This window comes from Rhinoderma darwinii, chromosome 13, assembly GCF_050947455.1.
Source record: "Rhinoderma darwinii isolate aRhiDar2 chromosome 13, aRhiDar2.hap1, whole genome shotgun sequence".
In the NCBI taxonomy this organism is placed as follows: domain Eukaryota; kingdom Metazoa; phylum Chordata; class Amphibia; order Anura; family Rhinodermatidae; genus Rhinoderma; species Rhinoderma darwinii.
The window spans coordinates 67,356,608-67,383,532 of NC_134699.1; the positions used below are offsets into that span (position 1 = coordinate 67,356,608).

General features: G+C 41.6%; 1 protein-coding gene and 1 long non-coding RNA gene across 6 annotated transcripts in view; one reads left to right on the forward strand and one right to left on the reverse strand.

The window, feature by feature from the left end:
* LOC142665474 (uncharacterized) overlaps positions 1-26,925 on the reverse strand; it is a 155,313-nt gene that overhangs the window by 47,265 nt on the left and 81,123 nt on the right. Inside the window, exon 4 of one of the 4 annotated variants that reach the window (XR_012851514.1) lies at positions 9,676-10,021. The exons of the other annotated variants lie outside the window; for them this stretch is intronic. This is a non-coding gene — a long non-coding RNA (uncharacterized LOC142665474). Of the gene's footprint in view, positions 1-9,675; positions 10,022-26,925 lie in introns of those variants that run through there. 4 annotated transcript variants of the gene reach the window in all.
* TRIM16 (tripartite motif containing 16) lies at positions 452-25,707 on the forward strand. 2 transcript variants are annotated; one of them, XM_075845177.1, is made up of 7 exons: positions 452-1,155; positions 7,189-7,284; positions 9,929-10,162; positions 10,567-10,738; positions 18,761-18,817; positions 19,572-19,667; positions 24,570-25,707. In XM_075845177.1, exons 1-7 carry the CDS (start codon positions 640-642, stop codon positions 25,334-25,336), a joined length of 1,938 nt encoding a protein of 645 aa, XP_075701292.1. In that variant the 5' UTR covers positions 452-639; the 3' UTR covers positions 25,337-25,707. The 2 variants fall into 2 exon arrangements, with proteins under 2 accessions (XP_075701292.1, XP_075701293.1); XM_075845178.1 differs by lacking the exon at positions 18,761-18,817.

The following is a 26,925-nucleotide window of genomic DNA, read 5'->3' on the forward strand; positions in this document are numbered from 1 at the left end:
TTCAGACACTCAAAAATTCAAACTGATACATTAAACTTCCACTGATACATTGTAACAAACATGTATTCAGTTTCCAAACATCACCCGGACTGTATACAAATATATCCAATGAGAAAAAAAATAGGTCTGTACTGGTTTTCAGGTTCTGAATGTAAATAAGAATGTTTCAATTCACTGATGGCAAGCAGAGATCATGAGAATTGGAAACACGAAGTAGATTAGAAAGTTTCAGAACTTTTCACCATGCAGTGATTAGGCTTTACAGACATAATAAAAATGGACAAGTCCATTAATTTTAGGAATGTTCCACTTTCCAATCTACCCAGGGTCCGTATCTCTGAAGGGTAATAAGAAATCTGTAAATACTGAGAATAATCTTGGGCATGTTCATAGGGCAGACCAGATGATGTCAGCATTGTCCACGTCCTTGTTTCTGCAAATCGACACATAACTAAAATTCACACGCAGTTTGTTTGCCCAAGGAATGAATGACTAGAAGGAAGGATCATCTGCTCGCTCTCCGTCGTTTCTGGCACACAAGCGGTTAAACATTTCTGGCTGGGTTACTCAGTCAGGTGTGGCCCTGTGTAAACCTGATATACAGAAAAGTTAGCAATTTGAGCTGGTAGCTTCTTGAACATGGCCGACACAGAAGTGAATTCCAAGCTGGTGTCCAAATGCCAAAGCTGCGTAGAAATCTCATCCATGGTCCACGACGAGAAGGCTAAGGTGGCCAAAACGGCTAAGAGCCACTCTGTAGCAGAGCTGGGATCGCTGAGAGTCACTGCTCCTGCAGCTGGAGAGTCCGGAAGAGTCAATGATCCTTCCCCGCAGAAAAGTGAGGAGCCTGCGGGTGATGAGGTCTGCTGTGACTTCTGTTTGGAGACCAGGGTCAAGGCTGTGAAGACCTGTCTTACGTGCATGGTCAACTACTGCACTACCCACCTCAGACCCCACCTGGATAACCCCAAGCTGCACTCTCATCAGCTGGTGCCCCCCGTCAGTGATGCCGCCATGAGATTCTGCATCTTCCATAATAAACCCTTGGAGTGGTTCTGTAAAGAACACTTGATGTGTATCTGTGAGGAATGTGCCACGGGGGACCACAAAGACGACAACCCAATCTCTTGTGCGAAAGCCAGAAAGTTGGTGGAGGTAAGACGTGTCATAGGAGGGTTTCTTGTAGATACATGTACTGCTAATATCCTTCATAGCTGACACATTGCATGTTCCTCTCTAGTCCTCTGAATATGCCGCAGTCTTCGTATTGACAATGTAATCGCCCCGAGTGACAAATGTGGAGTGCTACTCCTTAAAGGGGTAGTCTGGGTTAGACAACGCCGTATCATTTTGTGGGTCCCAGTTCCAAAATGCAGATCAGGAATGGGCATGTCTTTCTATTGGAAGTTCCCCTTTAACATCTCCAGCCCTGGCCGAGTCTAGAAAGTGTCGCTGGAACATGGCGAGATCCGCACCGTTCCTTTAGAAGAGGCAACATTTTTGTTATCTTCTTTTCCAGAGGGGAAGAGCAGATGAGTGATGTCACTGCAACCCGCGTGATGTCACTGCATCCCGCGTGATGTCCTCACTAGAAGTGTTTTTTTTTTTAATGTCATGTCAATAAGATATCTATCAATGTGTTATTATTAGGTATCCAAACACTGGAACCCCCACTAATACCTGGAATAAATAGGGCTGTGTTACAATAGGTACAGCAACTTGAGTTAGTGTGTAACATTTTAGAAGCCTGAGCAAGTGTGTACATGATGTGTACTGGTGACTACACCCCGACATGATGATGCTTGTTCTAATCATCACTGTTAGGCCAGGTTCCCATGGGTTGGATACACTGCGTAAAAACTATGCAGCGTAACCGACCTGTGAACCGCAGCACATTCCGTCCGAAAAACCGCACCACAATGTGGTTTTTCAGACAGAATTTCTATTGCAGTGAGCAGCATAGAAATCTAAAAAAAAAAACATACCTAGGCCATTGCCATGGTGACGCGTCCCTCCGTGGCTGTCCGGCCTCTCTGGCTAATGCAACAGCCCATGTGACCACTGCAGCCTGTGGTCACATGGGAAGGTCCACTGCTGAAAACAGCGGTAAAAAAACCCTATACTTACCCGTAGTCATGCCGACGCGTCCCTCTGACATCCTTCAACCCGGCCTCCTGGGATGACCTTTCATCCCATGTGGCCACTGCAGCCTGTGATTTGATACAGCGATCCCATTGGATTAAATGTCACCCCAGGAGGCCGGACTGGAGTAGGAAGCAGGAAGTTCTGGGTATGTTCTGTGTTGCGATTCCGCCGCAAACGTCGCAACACTGGGCTTTCTGTTGCAGGTTTTGCAACCCCATGAAATTCAAAGGGGAAAACCCGCAAAAGAAAAGCAACGCAATGCAGCATAAATTGACACTCTGCGGATTTAAATTCCAATTTATTAACTTGCACAGAATTCCGTAGCCCTAAGGTGCAGTCACACACAGCAGATTTTGTTGCAGAAATTTCTGGGCCTGAAAATCCGTTCGATTCATCCAAATAGAGCTTGCCATAATCCATACGCCTGCTGCGGACACAACCCCATTCAGATGAAAGGAATTCAATTTCAGTCCCCGAAATCTCTGCAACAAACTCTGCCGCATGTGACTGCACTCTTTACATCTATAACTACAAACTCAGTGATGTCGGTCACCTAGTTATAAAAGCCCATGGTCTCTATATAGTGCCAGTGAATTCAAGGGAAACATCACTCACAACTGAAAATCACTATAATACTGCCCCCCATATACATGAATATAACTACTATAATACTGCCCCCTATATACAAGAATATAACTATTATAATACTGCTCCTATATACAAGAATATAACTACTATAATACTGCCCCCTATATACAAGAGTATAACTACTATAATACTGCTCCTATATACAAGAATATAATTACTATAATACTGCTCCTATATACAAGAATATAACTACTATAATACTGCCTCCTATATACAAGAATATAACTACTATAATACTGCCCCTATATACAAGAATATAACTACTATAATACTGCCCTCTATATACAAGAATATAACTACTATAATACTGCCCTTATATACAAGAATATAACTACTATAATACTGCCCCCTATATACAAGAATATAACTACTATAATACTACCCCTATATACAAGAATATAACTACTATAATATTGCCCCTATATACAAGAATATAACTACTATAATACTGCCCCCTATATACAAGAATATAACTACTATAATACTGCTCCCTATATACAAGAATATAACTACTATAATACTGCCTCCTATATACAAGACTATAACTACTATAATACTGCCTCCTATATACAAGAATATAACTACTATAATACTGCCTCCTATATACAAGACTATAACTACTATAATACTGCCTCCTATATACAAGAATATAACTACTATAATACTGCTCCTATATACAAGAATATAACTACTATAATACTGCCCCTATATACAAGAATATAACTACTATAATACTGCCCCTATATACAAGAATATAACTACTATAATACTGCCCCTATATACAAGAATATAACTACTATAATACTGCCCCTATATACAAGAATATAACTACTATAATACTGCTCCCTATATACAAGAATATAACTACTATAATACTGCCCCCTATATACAAGAATATAACTACTATAATACTGCCCCCTATATACAAGAATATAACTACTATAATACTGCCCCATTATACAAGAATATAATTACCATAATACTGCCCCCTATATACAAGCGTATAACTACTATAATACTGCTCCTATATACAAGAATATAACTACTATAATACTGCCCCCTATATACAAGAATATAACTACTATAATACTGCCCCTATATACAAGAATATAACTACTATAATACTGCTCTTATATACAAGAATATAACGAATATAATACTGCCCCTATATACAAGAATATAACTACTATAATACTGCCCCCTATATACAAGAATATAACTACTATAATACTGCTCCTATATACAAGAATATAACTACTATAATACTGCCCCTATATACAAGAATATAACTACTATAATACTGCCCCTATATACAAGAATATAACTACTATAATACTGCCTCCTATATACAAGAATATAACTACTATAATACTGCCCCTATATACAAGAATATAACTACTATAATACTGCACCTATATACAAGAATATAACTACTATAATACTGCTCCTATATACAAGAATATAAATACTATAATACTACTCCTATATACAAGAATATAACTACCATAATACTGCCCCTATGTACAAGTATATAACTACTATAATCCTGCCCCTATATACAAGAATATAACTACTATAATACTGCCCCTATATACAAGAATATAACTACTATAATACTACTCCTACATACAAGAATATAACTACTATAATACTGCCCCCTATATACAAGAATATAACTACTATAATACTGCTCCTACATACAAGAATATAACTACTATAGTACTGCTCCTACATACAAGAATATAACTACTATAATACTGCCTCCTATATACAAGAATATAACTACTATAATACTGCCTCCTATATACAAGAATATAACTACTATAATACTGCCCCTATATATAAGAATATAACTACTATAATACTGCCCCTATATACAAGAATATAACTACTATAATACTGCCCCTATATACAAGAATGTAACTACTATAATACTGCCCCTATATACAAGAATATAACTACTATAATACTGCCCCTATATACAAGAATATAACTACTATAATACTGCTCCTATATACAAGAATATAACTACTATAATACTGCCCCCTATATACAAGAATATTACTACTATAATACTGCTCCTATATACAAGAATATAACTACTATAATACTACCTTCTATATACAAGAATATAACTACTATAATACTGCCTCCTATATACAAGAATATAACTACTATAATACTGCCCCCTATATACAAGAATATAACTACTATAATACTGCTCCTATATACAAGAATATAACTACTATAATACTGCTCCTATATACAAGAATATAACTACTATAATATTGCCCCCTATATACAAGAATATAACTACTAGAATACTGCTACTATATACAAGAATGTAACTACTATAATACTGCTCCTATATACAAGAATATAACTACTATATTACTGCCCCTATATACAAGAATATAACCACTATAATACTGCCCCCTATATACAAGAATATAACTACTATAATACTGCCCCCTATGGACAAAAATATGGACCTGAATGAGTCAAATAATTTTTATCTTCCGGTTAGTGAATTAGCACATTGTTATTTGGCTTGCTATGTCATATAAACAAATGCGATTAAAACAAAGTAATTTGCGTTGCGCTCAGAACACTATAAACTATGAGACGCACAGGTCGGTTTTGGCTATAACCTCAGATGATCGTGTGGTGTATGACTATGTTGGGTGACTGCACCTATTTAAGTGAGCAGTACTGCAGCCTTGAGACATCAGCACAATTGATAAGATGTTGCTCTCTGCTCGTTGCCATATGTCCTTGTGTCTTTAGTCACTGACTATAAATATACTCTCCTGCTGTAAACCAAATATCTAGTTTACAGATGAATGCAGATACTTTTTTTTTTTTTTTGTCATTCCAAAATTCAGTTTTCTTGGCCCACAAGTGTGGGTCCATCATGCACTGCGGTGGAGCATTGTTTTTCCAGTTTGTGCGGCCATGTCACAAACTGAATGATACAAAATAAAATCCTGAATGACCCCTTTAAGGTTTTGTTTTGCACACTGTAAACAATAATTTGTCAGTCTGTGATATGTAATATTGCGTGTTCCCGCTGATAATACGGGTGCAAGAACCAGATGAGCTTGTTCCTTGTGATGAGTGATTTATCCTATGTTAATGACAATATTTGTTGTGTATTGACTGTTGGCACATAGTTTTGTGTGTAGATTTTGTATATCCAATGGAGCGTACCACTGCAAAATTGTCAAGTGTTTCCTCTACCACTCAGAGGTGTAAAATTGGCCAACGTTTAGTGCCAAAGAAGGGGATTGCTATTACTTCAGGGGCGGACATACCCTATGTACAATCTGCGGAGGGACCCACTGCCATCCTAAAAGCAGCCGGCAGATTGCTACTGTCTATTAGGTTGGAGGTAAGAGACTGAGCTAGTTGATGATCTGACTGACAATTATTGGGGAATTGTTAGAGAGATATAAGGGGGTGCTTTACGATGAGTTATTGAAGAGCAAGTGGCCCATATACATTTCTTGCACAGGGAGGGATCCTCTGCAGTCTCTGTCCACTCCTGACCAGTTTTATGGGGTCAAGTGGCAAGACACAAAAGAAATGTGCCCCATTCTGTAGAGTGAACTTACCAGTGACCACCAAACCAACCCAAAAAATGGCACCATCAGTGTTATAAACTTTTTAATGGAGCAGCAGGGTTCATCCTCGACCGCTAGGGTCATGCGGTTGGGGTTCCCCTGTTCTAGCCATCACTAGGGATCCCAGTAGTAGGGGGGGCCCCCACCAATGTAACATTTTATCCCTGATCCAGTGGATATGTGATCAATGCTTATGGCTGGAATACCCCTTTAATTCACACTGAGTTGGAACATCCATTGTCCTTTCGTAAAAAAGAACGCATTCGAGAACAAGGTAGTAGGGAGACATTGAAGAATATTTCCCTTTTCTTTCTGGGATTTGAAAAAACAATTGACGGGAGAATAGATCTCAACACCGTGTGAAATAAGAACCAGCTGGAGAAAGTCTGACTAGAGAAGCACAGCGGCAGCAGGGCGTAAGGCTTGGCATGCTCCATGGATACAACCACACCCTGACGGTCAAACTGAAAAATGATATCTCATTAATAACAGGGCCGAGTTGCGTACAATAAACACACAAAATAAAAGGTGTGGCTGTGACGACTACTTTGCATATTCATGAGATGAACGTGTATAAATGAGGATGGTGGAACTCATGAACGTGGCATGGGTGTTATGTGATGCATTTTCTAAAACTGCATATATTTTTTACATTTTCTGCTTCTTTATGTCAAGTCTTTTTATGTAGAGCTCTGTAAAGGTTAGAAATCCTCCAGTGGAAACTTTCATGTATTTACCAATGAATAACGCATCTCCTATTTTATCCCTTCAGGCAGAAGTTCAAGAGATGGTCACAGACTACGACTTTAAGCTGAAATGTGCCGAGAATGCCATTGTCAAGCTGGAGGCAAACACCACATCTATACAGGTAGTAGAACCACCATCATTCAAGAAGATGAGCGGACGACCAATGTACTCAATTTGGGGGACCCAGCCAAAAATACCTGAGTTGCCGAAGCAAAACTTCGGCACAATAAGTGGTGATCATGGACCACCACCCTCAGAGTGATCACCCTTCGGTATGGTAATCAATACGGTTACAACTTGCCGACCATCTCCTAGAGAAAGAGTGATGGTCCATAGTATACGGTGACCTAATAAAATTATATTGACTTCTCCACAGTCAGATACGGTGTTCAACTCCACCACCTATTGTGGGTTGGATGTTTGGCAAAGTTTGGTATTTTTGGAGCTGTTCTGGTTCTCCGATTTTGGTAAATGAGACTTCTTTACCTCAGTCGCTTGGGTTTATACATAATGATCTGAATATTTCGGGGCAGACGGACATCTACAGTGGAGGAAATAAGTATTTGATCCCTTGCTGATTTTGTAAGTTTGCCCACTGTCAAAGTCATGAACAGTCTAGAATTTTTAGGCTAGGTTAATCTTACCAGTGAGAGATAGATTATATATATAAAAAAAAAAGAAGAAAATCACATAGTCAAAATGATATATATTTATTTGCATTGTGCACAGAGAAATAAGTATTTGATCCCCTACCAACCATTAAGAGTTCAGCCTCCTCCAGACCAGTTACACGCTCCAAATCAACTTGGTGCCTGCATTATAGACAGCTCTTACATGGTCACCTGTATAAAAGACTCCTGTCCACAGACTCAATTAATCAGTCTGACTCTAACCTCTACAACATGGGCAAGACCAAAGAGCTTTCTAAGGATGTCAGGGACAAGATCATAGACCTGCACAAGGCTGGAATGGGCTACAAAACCATAAGTAAGACGCTGGGTGCGAAGGAGACAACTGTTGGTGCAATAGTAAGAAAATGGAAGACATACAAAATGACTGTCAATCGACATCGATCTGGGGCTCCATGCAAAATCTCACCTCGTGGGGTATCCTTGATCCTGAGGAAGGTGAGAGCTCAGCCGAAAACTACACGGGGGGAACTTGTTAATGATCTCAAGGCAGCTGGGACCACAGTCACCAAGAAAACCATTGGTAACACATTACGCCGTAATGGATTAAAATCCTGCAGTGCCGCAAGGTCCCCCTGCTCAAGAAGGCACATGTACAGGCCCATCTGAAGTTTGCAAATGAACATCTGGATGATTCTGAGAGTGATTGGGAGAAGGCGCTGTGGTCAGATGAAACTAAAATTGAGCTCTTTGACATTAACTCTACTCGCTGTGTTTGGAGGAAGAGAAATGCTGCCTATGACCCAAAGAACACCGTCCCCACTGTCAAGTATGGAGGGGGAAACATTATGTTTTGGGGGTGTTTCTCTGCTAAGGGCACAGGACTACTTCACCGCATCAATGGGAGAATGGATGGAGCCATGTACCGTCAAATCCTGAGTGACAACCTCCTTCCCTCCACGAGGACATTAAAAATGGCTCGTGGCTGGGTCTTCCAGCACGACAATGACCCGAAGCATACAGCCAAGGCAACAAAGGAGTGGCTCAAAAAGAAGCACATTAAGGTCATGGAGTGGCCTAGCCAGTCTCCAGGGCTTAATCCCATCGAAAACTTATGGAGGGAGCTGAAGATCCGAGTTGCCAAGCGACAGCCTCGAAATCTTAATGATTTACAGATGATCTGCAAAGAGGAGTGGGCCAAAATTCCATCTAACATGTGTGCAAACCTCATCAACTACAAAAAACGTCTGACTGCTGTGCTTGCCAACAAGGGTTTTGCCACCAAGTATTAAGTCTTGTTTGCCAAAGGGATCAATTACTTATTTCTCTGTGCACAATGCAAATAAATATATATAATTTTGACAATGTGATTTTCTGTTTTTTTTATATATATAATCTATCTCTCACTGGTAAAATTAACCTAGCCTAAAAATTCTAGACTGTTCATGTCTTTGACAGTGGGCAAACTTACAAAATCAGCAAGGGATCAAATGCTTATTTCCTTCACTGTATCAGTATGTTGTTGACATGGAAGCTCTAGTTTCTCCCTACAATCCTTTTTACGTCCGAAATGCCCTCGCATGTTCTGGAGTTTTCCTGTGCAATACCGATGTGTCTGTTAATTTATATAAAGCTCAATCAAATTTTTGGAGATCATATCTCCTGATTTGTACCAGTATTGGTGGTGGGCACTAGTTTCTGCTTTACAAGTAGGACAACTTCATACAGATCTGCCTTGATTCTTATGAATTCTTGTCATATAGATCCGTAATATGGCACCCGTCAAAATCTATGGGCCCATATTGTACCTCTGACTTCATATGGACACATACTAAGATTTCTTTTGTCATGACTTTATACATGGCATGTTCTATCACTTGGCATAGGCTATTACGCAGGTGGTGGAGAAGCCAGGGTCATATGGACCGTAATGTCATGGGCAGTGCTGGCATGGAGCTGTTGTCCTTTTACTATAGCATTACCAAAAGACTAGAGTCCATATCAGGACAAGTAGCAGATATTAGTTGTAGTCATTGAACATTTGCAGACACCTTGGAGATGCAATAGATAAAGTTCATCAGATGTTGGTGACGTCTGGTAGAGTCTTTCTTTCTTTTTTCTCTTGTGTATTCGCAGAACTCTGTTGCGGAAGCCAAACGAGCCACGGATCTTCAATTTGAAGAACTTCAAAATGCAGTCAAGAAGGCACATTGTAAAGTGCTAGAGTTCCTGGAGCAACGAGAGAAAGCCGCCGTTAACCAGTCCAATGGTATTCAGACCCACCTCGAGCAGAAATACAACGAACTGAGGAAGATTAAAGCCAAGGTGGAGGGGATTGCAAATCACACGAGTGAGTTCTGCTTCCTCCAGGTATGAGGTGCTACCATGCAATGAACACAAATTTTGATAGGGAACGGAACACAAAATTACAATTGTCATATGCCAATATGGCCACTAATCGGAGGCGGGGATAGACAGCAGAGCGCCCCTGTACAAGAAGAGTATACAGGGCCATTGTTCTCTATATAAAGTATGTGATTTCTAACCAGAATAGCCTACAAATGACTTTGTAAAATAATTCTCATTGCCACCTTGTGGTCAATGGTGGTATTACATATTTTTTTTTTTTGGCATATTTAGGGGATTTTGTCTATACAGAGAAGACACCAGATTCATGTCATGGTGCTGGTAGTTTTGGTCAATTTAGACATTTAGTTTTACGTGAAATTCTTACAACCTCTAGAAATGCCACCTGTTGTCTGTAATTTCTGCAGGAATATTGTGAATTTAAGAAGGCCACAGGAGACGACACCCTCCCCAGCGTTTACATCGGACTTGTAGACAAGTTGTCGGGGATCAGGAAGGTGGTGAGAGATTCAACCCAAAAAGTTATTAAAGACCTGCAGACGTCGTACACGGATGATCTTCAGGAGTTTGCGAAGGAAGGTAAGTCTCCTGACGTGGTCATATATGGAGACGAGGAGCATTTTGATTTAATGTTATATTAAATCTTCAATAAACCCTAAGCCTAGATATAACATTGACTAACTTTGCAGAATTTTACTTATGTATTTTACTCCATTCACATCCAGAGCTGCAGTCACTATTCTGTTTGCGGCCACTTCTTCCAATATACTCACAGAAATAACCAAATAGTTTAGTTATAAATGCATTGCACTGTGGGAGATGTGTTGCTTCTACGATTGTACAGTACCTGGTGTTCACACTATGTCCCCCACCACGCACTGTATATAGATTCTGAATAAAAAGGTGGTGGGGGGAGGAGAATTGATCGATAAAGCTGAGGTCATGAAACCTGGAGAATTGGAACAGGACTTCTACGTTTAGTATCCTCACCAAGCCCAGAGCTATTGTATTCAGTTAGGTGAAGGTACCCTTTAAATCCGTAAGTCAAAATTTTTATTTCTAAATCAACAAATACAAAGTGGTATAAACTAAGAACACGAGGTGCAAACACTTCAGGAGAGCAAATATTTAAACTGGTATTTAAATAATTCCTTTTACAACCTTGAAAACAAACATGAGGAAAACCAGGCGGAGAGACTCTGCTTAAAGTGGTTGTCCAGATTAAACCATTATTTATACACTTTATTAACTCCTTCCCTAATAGAGGGGGGTCCTTTGTTTAGGATCCTCATCTCTTGGTCAGAGTGGAGAGCGGTTACATAGTGTCTCTGGAGGACCTGTCCTGTATTGCATTGCTATGATTGACACTGTGTAATACTTAGTTTCTCCTGTGGTGGCACTGCAGGGAAACTGAACTCTGATTGCCAGGTTTCCCCACAGATCACAGCTGATCACTTGGGGTCCCGGCATGAGGACACTTTGTGATCAGCTTATTGTTATGGGACCCTTCTAACAAGTAGGGATTGTCCATAGCGGAGATCCCTTTTAAGTCACAAGTGAAGATGGCTCCTAAGAACAGACATCCACACTTAAAGGGGCGCACCCCTTGGCAGGTGTAAATAGTCCTGTCAGTCAGCATAGACTCATTATGATGGCAAAAGTTAAAATTTCAATGTGACATTCTAAAGGACAACTCCGCTTCCGAACAAACTCTGTAGTCAAAATGTATAATTTTGAGGAGCCCTGTCTATAATTTGACTTTATTATGATTTTTGAGTTGTCATGTTTTCTTCTCAATGCACATTCAGAGCTGCAGTCAGAATGGTGCTGATGCATTGTGGGAGTTCAGGAGAAAGTTACACATAAGTTTACATGTTTGACAGCGGGCTGATGCTAAACTGTTGTCTGTTTCCAAGGGCAACCAGCAAAAGTTTGAATGTATCTATGTACCAATAGAGCAAATGACACAAAATAACAGGAAACGAGAGCCATTAAAATATTGTCCACAAACCGTTTTTTAAACCTCCGCCCTCCTGTAATCCATGCCTGTTTATGCTCAAAACTTGCACAGACGACTACGAATAAATCGGCGAACATGCACGAGCTTTAACCCCTTCCCTCTTTAGCCACTTTTGACCTTCCTGACCAAGCCTCATTTTTCAAATCTGACATGTTTCACTTTATGTGGTAATAACGTCGGAATGCTTGTACCTATCCAAGCGATTCTGAGATTGTTTTCTCGTGACACATTGGACTTTATGTTACTGGCAAAATTTGCCCGATACATTCAGTATTTAATTGTGAAAAACACCAAAATATAGTGAAAAATTGCAAAAAATAGCATTTTTATCAATTTAAATGTATCTGCTTGTAAGACAGGCAGTTATAACACACAAAATTGTTGCTAATTAACATCCCCCATGTGTCTACTTTAGTTTGGCATCGTTTTTTGAACATCCTTTTATTTTTCTAGGACGTTACAAGGCTTAGAACTTTAGCAGCAATTTCTCACATTTTCAAGAAAATTTCAAAAGGCTATTTTTACAGGGGCCAGTTCAGTTCTGAAGTGGCTTTGAGGGCCTTATATATTAGAAACCCCCAAAAAGTCACCCCATTTTAAAAACTGCACCCCTCAAAGTATTCAAAACAGCATTCAGAAAGTGTTTTAACCCTTTAGACGTTTCACAGGAATGAAAGCAATATAGAGGGGAAATTTATAAATTTCGTTTTTTTTTGCAGAAATTCATTTTGAATCCATTTTTTGTGTAACACAGAAAGTTTCACCAGAAAAATGCAACTCAATATTTATTGCCCAGATTCTGCAGTTTTTAGAAATATCCCACATGTCGCCCTAGCGTGCTTATGGACTGAAACACAGGCCTCCGAAGCAAAGGAGCACCTTGAGGATTTTGGGGCCTTGTTTTTATTACAATATATTTTAGGCACCATATCCGGTTTGAAGGACTCTTGCGGTGCCAAAACAGTGGAAACCGCCCACAAGTGACCCCATTTTGGAAATTACACCCCTTGAGGAAATTATCTAGGGGTATAGTGAGCATTTTGACCCCACAGGTTTTTTGCAGAAATTATTGGAAGTAGGATGTGAAAATGAAAATCTACATTTTTCACAATAAAACGTAGGTTTAGCTCATTTTTTTTTCATTTCCACAAGGACTAAAAGAGAAAAAGCACCACAACATTTGTAGAGCAGTTTGTCCCGAGTAAAACAGTACCCCACATTTGATCATAGACTGCTGTTTGGACACATGGCAGGGCTTAGAAGGGAAGGAACCCCATTTGGCTTTTGGAGCTCAAATTTAGCAGGAATGGTTTGCGGAGGCCATGTCACATTTGCAAAGCCCCTGAGGGCACAAAACAGTGGAAACCCCCCACAAGTGACCCCATTTTGGAAACTACACCCCTTGAGGAAATTATCTAGGGGTATAGTGAGCATTTTGACCCCACAGATTTTTTGCAGAAATTATTGGAAGTAGGATGTGAAAAATGAAAATCTACATTTTTCCCAATAAAACGTAGGTTTAGCTAATTTTTTTTCATTTTCACAAGGTCTAAAAGAGAAAAAGCACCACAACATTTGTAGAGCAGTTTGTCCCGAGTAAAACAGTACCCCACATTTGATCATAGACTGCTGTTTGGACACACGGCAGGGCTTAGAAGTGAAGGAACCCCATTTGGCTTTTGGAGCTCAAATTTAGCAGGAATGGTTTGCGGATGCCATGTCGCATTTGCAAAGCCCCTGAGGGCACAAAACAGTGGAAACCCCCAACAAGTGACCCCATTTTGGAAACTACACCCCTTGAGGAAATTATCTAGGGGTATAGTGAGCATTTTGACCCCACAAATTTTTTGCAGAAATTATTGGAAGTAGGATGTGAAAATGAAAATCTACATTTTTCCCAATAAAACGTAGGTTTAGCTCATTTTTTTTCATTTCCACAAGGACTAAAAGAGAAAAAGCACCACAACATTTGTAGAGCAGTTTGTCCCGAGTAAAACAGTACCCCACATTTGATCATAGACTGCTGTTTGGACACACGGCAGGGCTTAGAAGGGAAGGAACCCCATTTGGCTTTTGGAGCTCAAATTTAGCAGGAATGGTTTGCGGATGCCATGTCGCATTTGCAAAGCCCCTGAGGGCACAAAACAGTGGAAACCCCCCACAAGTGACCCCATTTTGGAAACTACACCCCTTGAGGAAATTATCTAGGGGTATAGTGAGCATTTTGACCCCACAAATTTTTTGCAGAAATTATTGGAAGTAGGATGTGAAAATGAAAATCTACATTTTTCCCAATAAAACGTAGGTTTAGCTCATTTTTTTTCATTTCCACAAGGACTAAAAGAGAAAAAGCACCACAACATTTGTAGAGCAGTTTGTCCCGAGTAAAACAGTACCCCACATTTGATCATAGACTGCTGTTTGGACACACGGCAGGGCTTAGAAGGGAAGGAACCCCATTTGGCTTTTGGAGCTCAAATTTAGCAGGAATGGTTTGCGGAGGCCATGTCGCATTTGCAAAGCCCCTGAGGGCACAAAACAGTGGAAACCCCCCACAAGTGACCCCATTTTGGAAACTACACCCCTTGAGTAAATTATCTAGGGGTATAGTGAGCATTTTGACCCCACAGGCTTTTTGCAGAATTTATTGGAAGTAGGCCGTGAAAATGAAAATGTAAATTTTAACCAATAAAACGTAGGTTTAGCAAAATTTTTTTTCATTCCCACAAGGACTAAAGGAGAAAAAGCACCACAACATTTGTAGAGCAGTTTATCCTGAGTAAAACAGTACCCCACATGTGGTCATAAACGGCTGTTTGGACACACGGCAGGGCTCAGAAGGGAAAGAACACCATTTGGAGTTCAAATGTAACTGGAATGGTTTGCGGTGGCCATGTCGCATTTGCAAAGCCCCTGAGGGGTCAAAACAGTAGAACCCCCCCACAAGTGACCCCATTTTGGAAACTACACCCCTTGAGTAAATTATCTAGGGGTATAGTGAGCATTTTGACCCCACAGGCTTTTTGCAGAATTTATTGGAAGTAGGCCGTGAAAATGAAAATGTAAATTTTAACCAATAAAACGTAGGTTTAGCAAAATTTTTTTTCATTCCCACAAGGACTAAAGGAGAAAAAGCACCACAACATTTGTAGAGCAGTTTATCCTGAGTAAAACAGTACCCCACATGTGGTCATAAACGGCTGTTTGGACACACGGCAGGGCTCAGAAGGGAAAGAACACCATTTGGAGTTCAAATGTAACTGGAATGGTTTGCGGTGGCCATGTCGCATTTGCAAAGCCCCTGAGGGGTCAAAACAGTGGAAACCCCCCACAAGTGACCCCATTTTGGAAACTACACCCCTTGAGTAAATTATCTAGGGGTATAGTGAGCATTTAAAAAAATGTTTCAATTAAAATCCATGGATGTGTGATAAACTTTGAAGCACTCTTTTATGCACAGGCCAGGTTTGTCGGGACAGGTTTCACAATGATAAGTTGTGTCTCGTCTTCTCCCTCTGTTGTAACACACTTTACACCTTTTTTGGCTCCTTCCCTTTTTACCAGTGGGGGGGATTTCGCCAGGAAAGTGTTGCCCTGGTACAATACGTGGACCATCGCTTCTAGAAGTACTGGGGCTCTCCCCTTCCTGGTCCCCAAATACAAGGGCCTTGATAACCGCTTCTTGAAACTGAAGGAATGTCCCTGTCCGGCCTGCACATCGGTATAGCACGTAAGCGTTATACAATGCCATCTGTACCACGTGCACGGCCTGCTTTTTGTACCACGTCTTTGTTTTACGCATGGCACTGTACGGCTTCAGTACTTGATCAGAGAGATCAACACCTCCCATGTACTTATTGTAGCCGAGGATGCAGTCTGGCTTGGGGGTCATTGTGGTGCTACCTCGGACAGGGACAGGGGTGATGCCACTACCGTGTATTGTGGTCAACATAAGGACGTCCCTCTTGTCCTTATACTTGACCAGCAACAAGTTATCGCTGTGTAGTGCCCTGCTTTCTCCTTTTCTTAGGGGTTGCCCAATCAGATTTTTAGAGAGGCCTCTCTGGTTTTTGCGCCCGGTGCCGCATGCTACAGTACTTCTGGTGGAGAGGCATTTAAATAGTGGGATGCTGGTATAGAAGTTATCCACGTAAAGGTGATAACCCTGGTCCAGCAGTGGGTGCATCAAGTCCCACACTATTTTTCCACTAACTCCCAGGACAGGGGGGCATTCTGGAGGTTCTATCCTGGTGTCCTTCCCTTCATAAACCCGAAACCTGTAGGTGTACCCTGAGCTGCTCTCGCACAGCTTGTACATTTTAATTCCATACCTCGCCCTCTTGCTTGGCAGGTATTGGCGGAATTTTAGTCTCCCCTTAAAATGTACAAGGGACTCGTCTATTGCTATGTTCTTTTCGGGGGTGTACACTTCCTGAAATTTGGTGCAGAAATAATCAATCATTGGCCTGATTTTGAATAGGCGGTCGTATGTGGGGTCATCACGGGGCGGGCACTGTGCATTATCATTATAATGCAAAAATTTCAGAATAATTTCAAATCGTGCCCGGGTCATTGCCATGTGGTATAATGGGGTGCTGTATAAAATGTCCGCACTCCAGTATTGCCTAATCTCTGGTTTTTTTACTAGGCCCATATGTAGGACAAGGCCCCAAAATTTCATCATCTCCGCTGCCTCTATGGGGGTCCACCTAGCAAATGATGACGTGGGGTTTTGGGCTAAAAATTGTTGGGCATATAAATTTGTTTGGGCCGCCATTACATTAACAAAATCCTCAGTGAAAAACAGATTGAAATAGTGAATTTCTGCGAGGCCTACAGTCTCAAATAGAATTCCAGAGCTCCCTGTGAAATCTGGAATGTGAGGCTCATAATTATCAGGGGGTGGGTTCCACAGGGTATCGCTCATTTGGGGGGTTGCCTCAGCTGATGTCCTGGGGCGTCTTTGCGGGGGTTCCTCATCACTGGATGAGGATGATGAGGTCAAGATGAATGGGGCAATTTCCTCTTCTCCCTCGCTGGCCGATTCAGTGTCAGAGGCCAGGATGGCGTATGCCTCCTCAGCGGAGTAGAGCCTTTGAGATGATTGGGCCATTTTTATTAGGGGGGTATGTAGTGCTTCAACACGTGTAATACTCTTTATAGAGGTGGTTTTGTATGTTGTGCTTTTACACGTGTAATATGAAATTTATAGGAAAAAAAAAAGAAAAAGAAGAGAAGAATAAGAAAAATTTAGGAGAAAGAAATTTATTGAACGTTCAATATAGAACTGTAAAAAAAACTGAGCTACAACTGTGTCGCTACGCTATCAGAAATTTAGTGAACAAATTTCAGTTAAAAAAAACTGAATGTATGTCACTAAATGGACGCTGACTATAAGATGTAAATTTATACTAAAACTGTCGCTACGCTATCAAAAATTTAGTGAACAAACTTCAGTTAAAAAAACTGAATGTCCGTCACTAAACGGACGCTGACTATAACGCTATAAATTTATACTAACTGTCGCTACGCTATCAAAAATTTAGTGAACGAACTTCAGTTAAAAAAAAACTGAATGTCCGTCACTAAACGGACGCTGACTATAACGCTATAAATTTATACTAACTGTCGCTACGCTATCAAAAATTTAGTGAACGAACTTCAGTTAAAAAAAACTGAATGTCCGTCACTAAACGGACGCTGACTATAACGCTATAAATTTATACTAACTGTCGCTACGCTATCAAAAATTTAGTGAACGAACTTCAGTTAAAAAAAAACTGAATGTCCGTCACTAAACGGACGCTGACTATAACGCTATAAATTTATACTAACTGTCGCTACGCTATCAAAAATTTAGTGAACGAACTTCAGTTAAAAAAAACTGAATGTCCGTCACTAAACGGACGCTGACTATAACGCTATAAATTTATACTAACTGTCGCTACGCTATCAAAAATTTAGTGAACGAACTAAATGTCCGTCACTAAATGGACGCTAACTATAAGAAGTCAATTTATTCAAACTGTATAAAAAATATATAGCTAGAACTTCTGCTATATATCTTTTTTTACAAAACGGACGTCAGTAAACGTCCGCTACTCTAATGCTAGTCTTTTTTTTTTACAGTTTTATAAAATGAAGAAAAAAAGGCCAAAAAAAAACCTGCGTAAACAAATTACCACTGAGGCTGATTATTAGACTCAGCACTCAGTAGCCGCAGGGCGCACGCAAAAAAAAGGTGCAGTAATAAAAAAGGCCAAAAAATAAAAAAAATTACCACGGATGCTGATCAGTGATGGCGGTCACTGATCAGCACTCAGTGGCCGCAGGGCGCACACAGGGAGGTGCAAAATACAAAAAAAAAGGAAGTCCTGTGCCAAAAATTGGCGGTCAGTGATGGCGGTCACTGATCCGCACTCGGCGGCCGCAGGACGTAAAAAGGGAAAGATGGGGAGGGTGGGATGGGGGGGGAGGGTACAGGGATAAGAAGTTTAGGAAAAAAAACAAGTGCTGCTGCTAAAAAAAAAAAAAATCAGCAGCAGCACAGTTGATGATGATGACGGTTCACTCTTCTGCAGGAAGCAGTCGGATGAAGACGTCACAGCAGGATCGCAGCACAGAAGGCCTCAGATTCGGTAAGTTGGCTTCACAGACGGTCACACCAGCTCTGCTCACCGTTCCTAACCGGAATGAGGTGGGCAGGGCTGGTGTAGGGTGTTTCAAACACCCGCCATGGCTGCGATTGGTCGGTCGGTGCTGACCGACCAACCATAGCGATCTGGGGGCTGGCATCACCGCCATTTTTTACATGGAACATGGTAGTCATTGGTGCTGTCCTAGACAGCACCAATCACCACCATATCACTGTGCCCTGTGGCACAGTGATTGGCAAAAGCCGCAAACAGCCGCAATTGGCCGGTCTGAATTGAACGGCCAATGGCGGCGATCGCCGATGCGGGGGGGAGGCGACACCCCCCTGGGCATCGTGTACAGATGTCCTGCTGTTATGAACAGCAGCCATCTTTACTTTAAAACTTTTATTTTTGATACGGTAACCCCTTCTGCATTTGACGTACATGTACGGCAAGATGCGGGAAGTCAATGCTTTCCATGACGTACATGTACGGCAAATGTCGGGAAGGGGTTAATACTGATATTATTTACAGGAAGTCCTGCATACATTAAAGGGACACAGCGGGCAAAACTATTATACCAACTGCAGGGTCTGAGAATGTGGGGCATGTTCCTGTTTCTAAAGAACACCAAAAGAAAGAATCCTGTGCCCTGCCCCTCAGGCCCAGGACTAGTCATAATGCAATGTATCAGTATTATATGAAGTGTTCCTTTAAGATACTTTTTTCACACTTTTTTTATTTTATTTTTTTGCAGAGAATGTAGGGATAAAGACCATGGTATCTGCAATCGTTTCAAAGAACCACAAAATAACTGCTCCGGACCCCTCAACTAGACAGGACTTTCTGAAATGTAAGTGTGCTGTAGTCTAAGGACCATTGATGTGTTGTACCCAGGGTGTGCGACCTGCCCATGCAGACAGGGGCCACAGATGGCCTGACACCCACCAACAATCTTATTATTATTATTATTTGCATACTAGTTTTATTACATTACTTTATGTATAAAGCTGTTTTTGAGCGCTGTATGTTGGGATCTTAATGAATAAAACCGTTCACGCCCCTGAGTTTCCCATGTCCGTGTAGGAGATGAGGTGACATTTCGACTGCCTTGTTGGGACCCCCGACCTATATGTTCACCCCTGATGAATAAGGGTCTTATTTGATTTCCCCCACGGAGTCTAACCTATTTGTAGCAGAAATTTTCACCGGCCGTGTAATTTCATCCTCCCAGCTGTATGTAGGTCACCCTGTCCTCTTATCGTGATCTGTACACAAGGTTCTCTGAGACGCAGTCACCGGTGATAATTGACATTTAATATACTTGCTTTACACAGCTCCTCTGTTGGTTTTACAACCTCATAAAACGGCGCTGATGCGGTTTCTGTGTGTTTAGCTCTGAATGAACACTCCATACATTCTCACTGACAGCATGCAGCCCGCACTGACGGAGGACAATGCAAAAGATTTCATGACCTGGGGGTGTTGTCTGCTATGGCGGAGGGTCACCTGATTGGACCTTCCTCAGAAAGGCCTCTAATCCTGGAGGAGCACTGGCATCCAGTACATTAGAGGGACACCCAGGGCTGGTTTTAGGCAAAGTGTGGCCCTCGACAAAGTTAAAAGTGGGGTCATAAATGCTGAATTAGGGCCTGTTCACATCTGCATCGGCGTTCCATTGATGGCTTCCGTCAGACTTTTCTGTCAGGGGAACCCATGAACGCAAACCAAACTGAAACCATAGCTTTACAATTGCATTACCACTGATTTCAATGGTAATGTTTCCGTTGCAAATTGTTTCTGTTTGTCTCCGTTCCGTAAGGTTTACGTTTTTTGGGCGGAAACCATAGTGCAGTGGACTGAGAAATACTCCCATACTATTACTGAATAATACCACCACACCATAACCACATAGTGACTGAATAATACCCCCATAGTGTTACTGAATAATACCCCCACACCATAACCACATAGTGACTGAATAATACCCCCATACTGTTACTGAATAATACCGCCACACCATACCACCATACTGTTACTGAATAATACCGCCACACTATAACCACATAGTGACTGAATAATACCCCCATACTGTTACTGAATAATACCACCACACCATAACCACATAGTGACTGAATAATACCCCCATACTGTTACTGAATAATACCGCCACACCATAACCACATAGTGACTGAATAATACCCCCATACTGTTACTGAATAATACCCCCACACCATAACCACATAGTGACTGAATAATACCCCCATACTGTTACTGAATAATACCGCCACACCATAACCACATAATGACTGAATAATACCCCCGTACTGTTACTGAATAATACCCCCACACCATAACCACATAGTCACTGAATAATACCCCATACTGTTACCGAATAATACCCCCATACTGTTACTGAATAATACCGCCACACCATAACCACATAGTGACTGAATAATACCCTCATACTGTTACTGAATAATACCAACACACCATAACCACATAGTGACTGAATAATACCCCCATACTGTTACTGAATAATACCGCCACACCATACCACCATACTGTTACTGAATAATACCTCCACACCATAACCACATAGTGACTGAGTAATACCCTCATACTGTTACTGAATAATACCAACACACCATAACCACATAGTGACTGAATAATACCCCCATACTGTTACTGAATAATACCACCACACCATAACCACATAGTGACTGAATAATACCACCATACTGTTACTGAATAATACCGCCACACCATAACCACATAGTGACTGAATAATACCCCCATACTGTTACGGAATAATACCGCCACACCATAACCACATAGTGACTGAATAATACTACTGTACTGTTACTGAATAATACCAACACACCATAACCACATAGTGACTGAATAATACCCTCATACTGTTACTGAATAATACCAACACACCATAACCACATAGTGACTGAATAATACCCCCATACTGTTACTGAATAATACCGCCACACCATAACCACATAGTGACTGAATAATTCCCCCATACTGTTACTGATTAATACTGCCACACCATAACCACATAGTGACTGAATAATACCACCATACTGTTACTGAATAATACCACCACACCATGACCACATAGTGACTGAATAATACCCCCATACTGTTACTGAATAATACCGCCACACCATAACCACATAGTGACTGAATAATACCCCCATACAGTTACTGAATAATACCGCCACACCATAATCACATAGTGACTGAATAATACCCCATACTGTTACTGAATAATACCTCCACACCATAACCACATAGTGACTGAATAATACCCCCATACTGTTACGGAATAATACCACCACACCATAACCACATAGTGACTGAATAATACCCCCATACTGTTACTGAATAATACCGCCACACCATTCCCACAGTAACTGAATAATACACAAGTGCCCCATCATTAATCGTGCCCCCTGTAGATAGTGCCACAGTGCCCCCACTTAATATAGTGCCACACAGCCAGCTCGCCTTGTAGATAGTGCTACACAGCAATCCCCCCCTGTATATTGCCACCCAGCCCTCCCCAAAAAATATTGTACTTACCTTGCCCCTTTCCCGCGATGGATGGAGTTCTGCACAGGCTCCGGTCGGGACACATGCGCAGACCAGCGTGATGCAGTGACGCCGGCCTGTGCAGGGTGTCTCCCCAGCGCCTAACGTGGCCTGCAGCCTATAGTATTCATTTGTATCTGCATCCTGAAGACGCAGATACACGTGAATGTGGCTGTCGCTAGCGCCAGTGCCCCCTTCCGGGGTTAGCGATGCCACCGAGCATGAGGGGGCCTGTGCCGCCTGGCCCATAAATGTTATGGGCCGGGCGGCGTGGGCTTCCTCAGGCCCCATAGCAGCCGCGGGCACGGGGCCCTGAGAGGATGGGGGTCATGGGCAATTGCCTAATTTGCCCCCCTCCCTAACGCCAGGTTACGTTAACACAGGGCACCTGCTGAGTCGTTCTCCTGGTAAGAAGAGTTTATTGCGGAGGGTAAATGACCTTGGACTAGACCAGCCTTCGACTGGGTTCACACGTAGAATAAACGCACAACGGAATTCTGTACGGAAATGCTGCAGCATTTACAGTAGCAGCAAAGTGTATGAGATTTAGTACATTTCATGCCCACGCTGCGGAAAAAAAGCAGCGTAAATGTTAATAAATTGATCTGCAGTGCGGAATTTAATTCCACAGCATGTCAATTTATGCTTCGTTTTTGTTAATTTTCCGTTGCCCTTTTCCCCCATTGAATTCAATGGGGTTGAAAAACCCCCAACAGAAAACCAAGTGTTGCGACTTTTGTGGCGTATTCGCAGCAATTACGCCGCAAAAATCGCAACTGCGGAAAAAACATACCCAGAACGCTCTTCTCCTTCCTGAAGTCCGGTCTCCTGGGATGACCTTGCATCCTATGTGACCGCTGCAACCAATCACAGGCTGCAGCGGTCACATGGGCTGCAGCGTCATCCAAAGAGGCCGTCCCGGACTGCAATGGAGGGACGCGTCCATAACATTGACCTATGTAAGTATGAGCGTTTTTTGTCGCAGTGGAAATTCCGTTTGAAAAAATGTTGCACAATAATTATGGAAAACCTAATTTTTGTGTTGCTGCTTTCTGAAGTCCATAATCGTATTTTTTTTTTCTTTCATCTACGTAGCCATATTAGGGCTTGTTTTCTGCGGGATTAGTTGTATTGTTTTATTGGTACCGTCTTGAGGCACATATAATTTAGTGATTTCTCTTTTTCTTTATTATCTTTTTTTAGGGGGATGCAAAAATAGACAATTTCCACGTTCAGAGCGCAGTCCACGTCCAGTGCAGTACTATTACATCCCTGGACATCAAGGGGTTAAAACGAATGTCCACCGTTAAACAGCATGTTGTCTATAGGTCCAAAATTCTGTGCTGCTTCATTTCTTAGTATGTCTTTATGATGTTTGGAGCTCCCCCTTTTCTAGTGTAGAGCTGCAAATCACCTTCATAAGCTTAGAATAGAATAATAAAACTCTGCCTGCAGCTGCCACAAGAGGGAGTATGCGCATTATTATTGAGCTTAATTTGTAACCGTATGCAGCTCCCTCTAGTGGTGGTTGCGGGAAGCCAGAATGTTATATTTTCAATCTGTTTATACAGGGGATTTGGAGCTCTGTAACAAAAAAATGGCACCCTGACTACTCTAAATTTATATTAAGAAATTATGCAACAGAACTTGGACCTTATTTGTATTGAAAAAAACCAAAATGCTGTTTAAGGGGGACTTTTACTTTAAGGGGATTCAATAATAAGTAGAAATGAGGGAATCCGTGTTAATGCAGTTTTATAACATATAAATCTAGCTACATAAAAATGAAGCTCCACCTTTCAACAGCGCGGCATACTATCGCCACATGGCACCCTATGGGCACCCTAGCATATTGGATATGGTCAATAGACCTGTTGATTCATGTATTATTAATCATCAGATATATATATATATATATATATATATATATATATATATATGTGTAATAATGATCAGGGCGGTCCTAGGTATTTACACAAGCCATAGTGATCTAAAATCCATCAGCAACAACTAGCCTGCTTGTTTCCAGTCGACAGGTATGACTTGGGCAGCCCAATGATTTCCAGATCGTAGAACAATGACTGACTGGTTGTCATGAGTTATATAAAACTTTCTGTTTTTTTTATATTTCATGTTTTTGTGAATATAGATAAATCCAACGTTACCCTGGACCCGGTGACCGCTCACTGCTTCCTGAGGTTATTGCAGCACAACCGTAAAGTGAACAACGCATCCCCGTGGCAACAGTCTTACCCAGAACACCCAGAAAGGTTCGAGCACTGGCGTCAGGTTCTTAGTGATGAAAGCTTTTATATGGGTCGCCACTACTTCGAGGTCGACTTCAAAGGTGAAGTCATCTACATTGGCGTGACCTACAAGTGTATCGACCGGAAAGGGACCGAAAGCAACAGCACCATAACTGGCAATGATTTCTCATGGACACTCAAGTGGAATGGTAAAGAATTTTCGGCCTGGCACAGCGATGTGGAGACTGCGCTCAAGACAGACAAGTTTTCAAGGATTGGTGTCTATATAAATTACCAGAGAGGCACGGTGGCATTTTATGGGGTCAAGGACACCATTGCCCTCCTACACAGGTTTGAGGGAACCTTTTCGGAACCCCTTTATGCCGCCTTTTGGCTTCCCAAAAAGGAAAGTTCAGTCACCATACTTAGTCCAGACGACATGACCCAAACTGTGCCGAGCATGGACACCAAGGTGTTGACCGGCGCTCCCAAGGAGATTGTCATGTTGACTACTACGAAGACGGAAGTCTTGGTCAATACCACAATTCAGACCATCAAGGTGGAGACAAGTAGCAGTCAAGAGGCCACTGATTCTGTCACGTCTTCTGTTGTGGAGTCCAATGGAGAATCGGAGGCAGGCCACCCCATCACTAAAGTCACCATGGTTTAACATCGTGCATCAGTACTTGGTCTGGAACTTTCCAGGTTCTCCTAGTGAAGAACGTTTTCATGATTTAGGTTGAACTTTAGCAATGAAAATGTAAATCTCCAGAACCACGACCACCACATATATAACCGAATGCTTCCCCGTAACAATTCCGTATAGTATTACCTGCACAATTATTAGAGAACTTCTGGTGACGAGGTGTGAAATGCGACAACTGTTTTTGTGAGCCAGAAATGTGCCCAGATAAGTTGTTCCCCCCCCCCCCCCCTACCTGGCTGCTAGTACAGAATACATTACATAGGAGACAGGAGTATTCTTTATGAAGATAGTTCTCTCACATAGTGTTATCTTACAATAAATAGCATTTCTGATAACTGGCGTCCTAAAGGGACCTGCAATGGCTTATTTGGTTATTTTACAGGTGGTTATCACTGTGGATATCGGGTGTAAATCCGACCAGGGGAATGTTCTCCCAGTGTAGGCAAGGGTTTCATCCACGTTCTACGTTTTCCCTCCCACACTTCAACAAATGCAGAGGATTAAACTGCTTTCCTATTAACTTGTATCCAGTAGCCCTATATATGTTTCTATCTTCTGTAGTACCACATATTGCCACAAGGTGGCAATATAAAGTCTGCTATTACGCAACACCCGGTGACTTGCTGCATATAGGGTAGTTCACACTTTCTGCACCGTATTTCATAGTGGATAATCTGCAGCGTAATACAGTAGCAACAGCGTGTGTGAGATTTGAACAAACACGCTGCGTAAAAAAAAAAACGCTGAAAAAACGTTAATCAAATTGACGTGTGGTGCGTTTTTAAAAAAAAAATCCACAGCATAAATTGACATTTCGCTGGTTTTCTCTCGAGTTTTTTTTTCCCAGAGGATTCAATGGGAGGTAAAACCTGCAACAACTAGCAAATATTGCGATTTTTTTGCAGCGGAAAAGCTGCAATTCCGCCGCAAAAATTGTGACAAAAAAAAAAAAAGATCATACTTACCCAGATTGCTACACTTCTCCGTCCAGTCCGGCCTCCAGGGATGACGTTTCATCCCATGTGATCGCTGAAACCAATCACAGGCTGCGGTGGTCACATAGGATGAAACGTCATCCCAGGAGGCCGGCTTGCAGGATGTCAGAAGGACGCGTTGCCGTGACTATGCGTACTACCACATTTCAGAAGTGCGGCTGAGTTCTTACGTTTGATTGGGGTCTCCTTTGTTGTGTATGTCATGTGACGTCAGGACCCCGAAACATAAGATGTTACCATTGTGATCCTAAAAAAAACGTTCCTACTACTGCTGCTTCTATGTGAATGGCGACTTTTTTGCAGTTTCCACATAAACTTCTAAACCATTGGAGATGAATTTACATAACCATGTCAATCATCTGCGAAAAACCCCCCAAAACCTCCTTATTTCAATGTCACAGTCTATGTGGTTTGCAGATTTCGCTTCAGAACTTGCGCACGTCCGCAGTCCCAGAGTGGTGATCCTCTTTATTACCCACGTTTAATGTGAACGGTTCTGTCTGCTCGTTTTCTGACACAAAAGTAGAATTTATACCAAATCTCCCTGGAAAATCTGTG

Bases quoted from the DNA above. Each gene is read 5' to 3' on its own strand.
- TRIM16 (XM_075845177.1), top strand. From the start codon at position 640: ATGGCCGACACAGAAGTGAATTCCAAGCTGGTGTCCAAATGCCAAAGC. The intron at 10,163-10,566 runs GTATGAGGTGCT...TAATTTCTGCAG, and splicing joins GTGAGTTCTGCTTCCTCCAG to GAATATTGTGAATTTAAGAA. The intron at 10,739-18,760 runs GTAAGTCTCCTG...ACTCTTCTGCAG, and splicing joins TCAGGAGTTTGCGAAGGAAG to GAAGCAGTCGGATGAAGACG.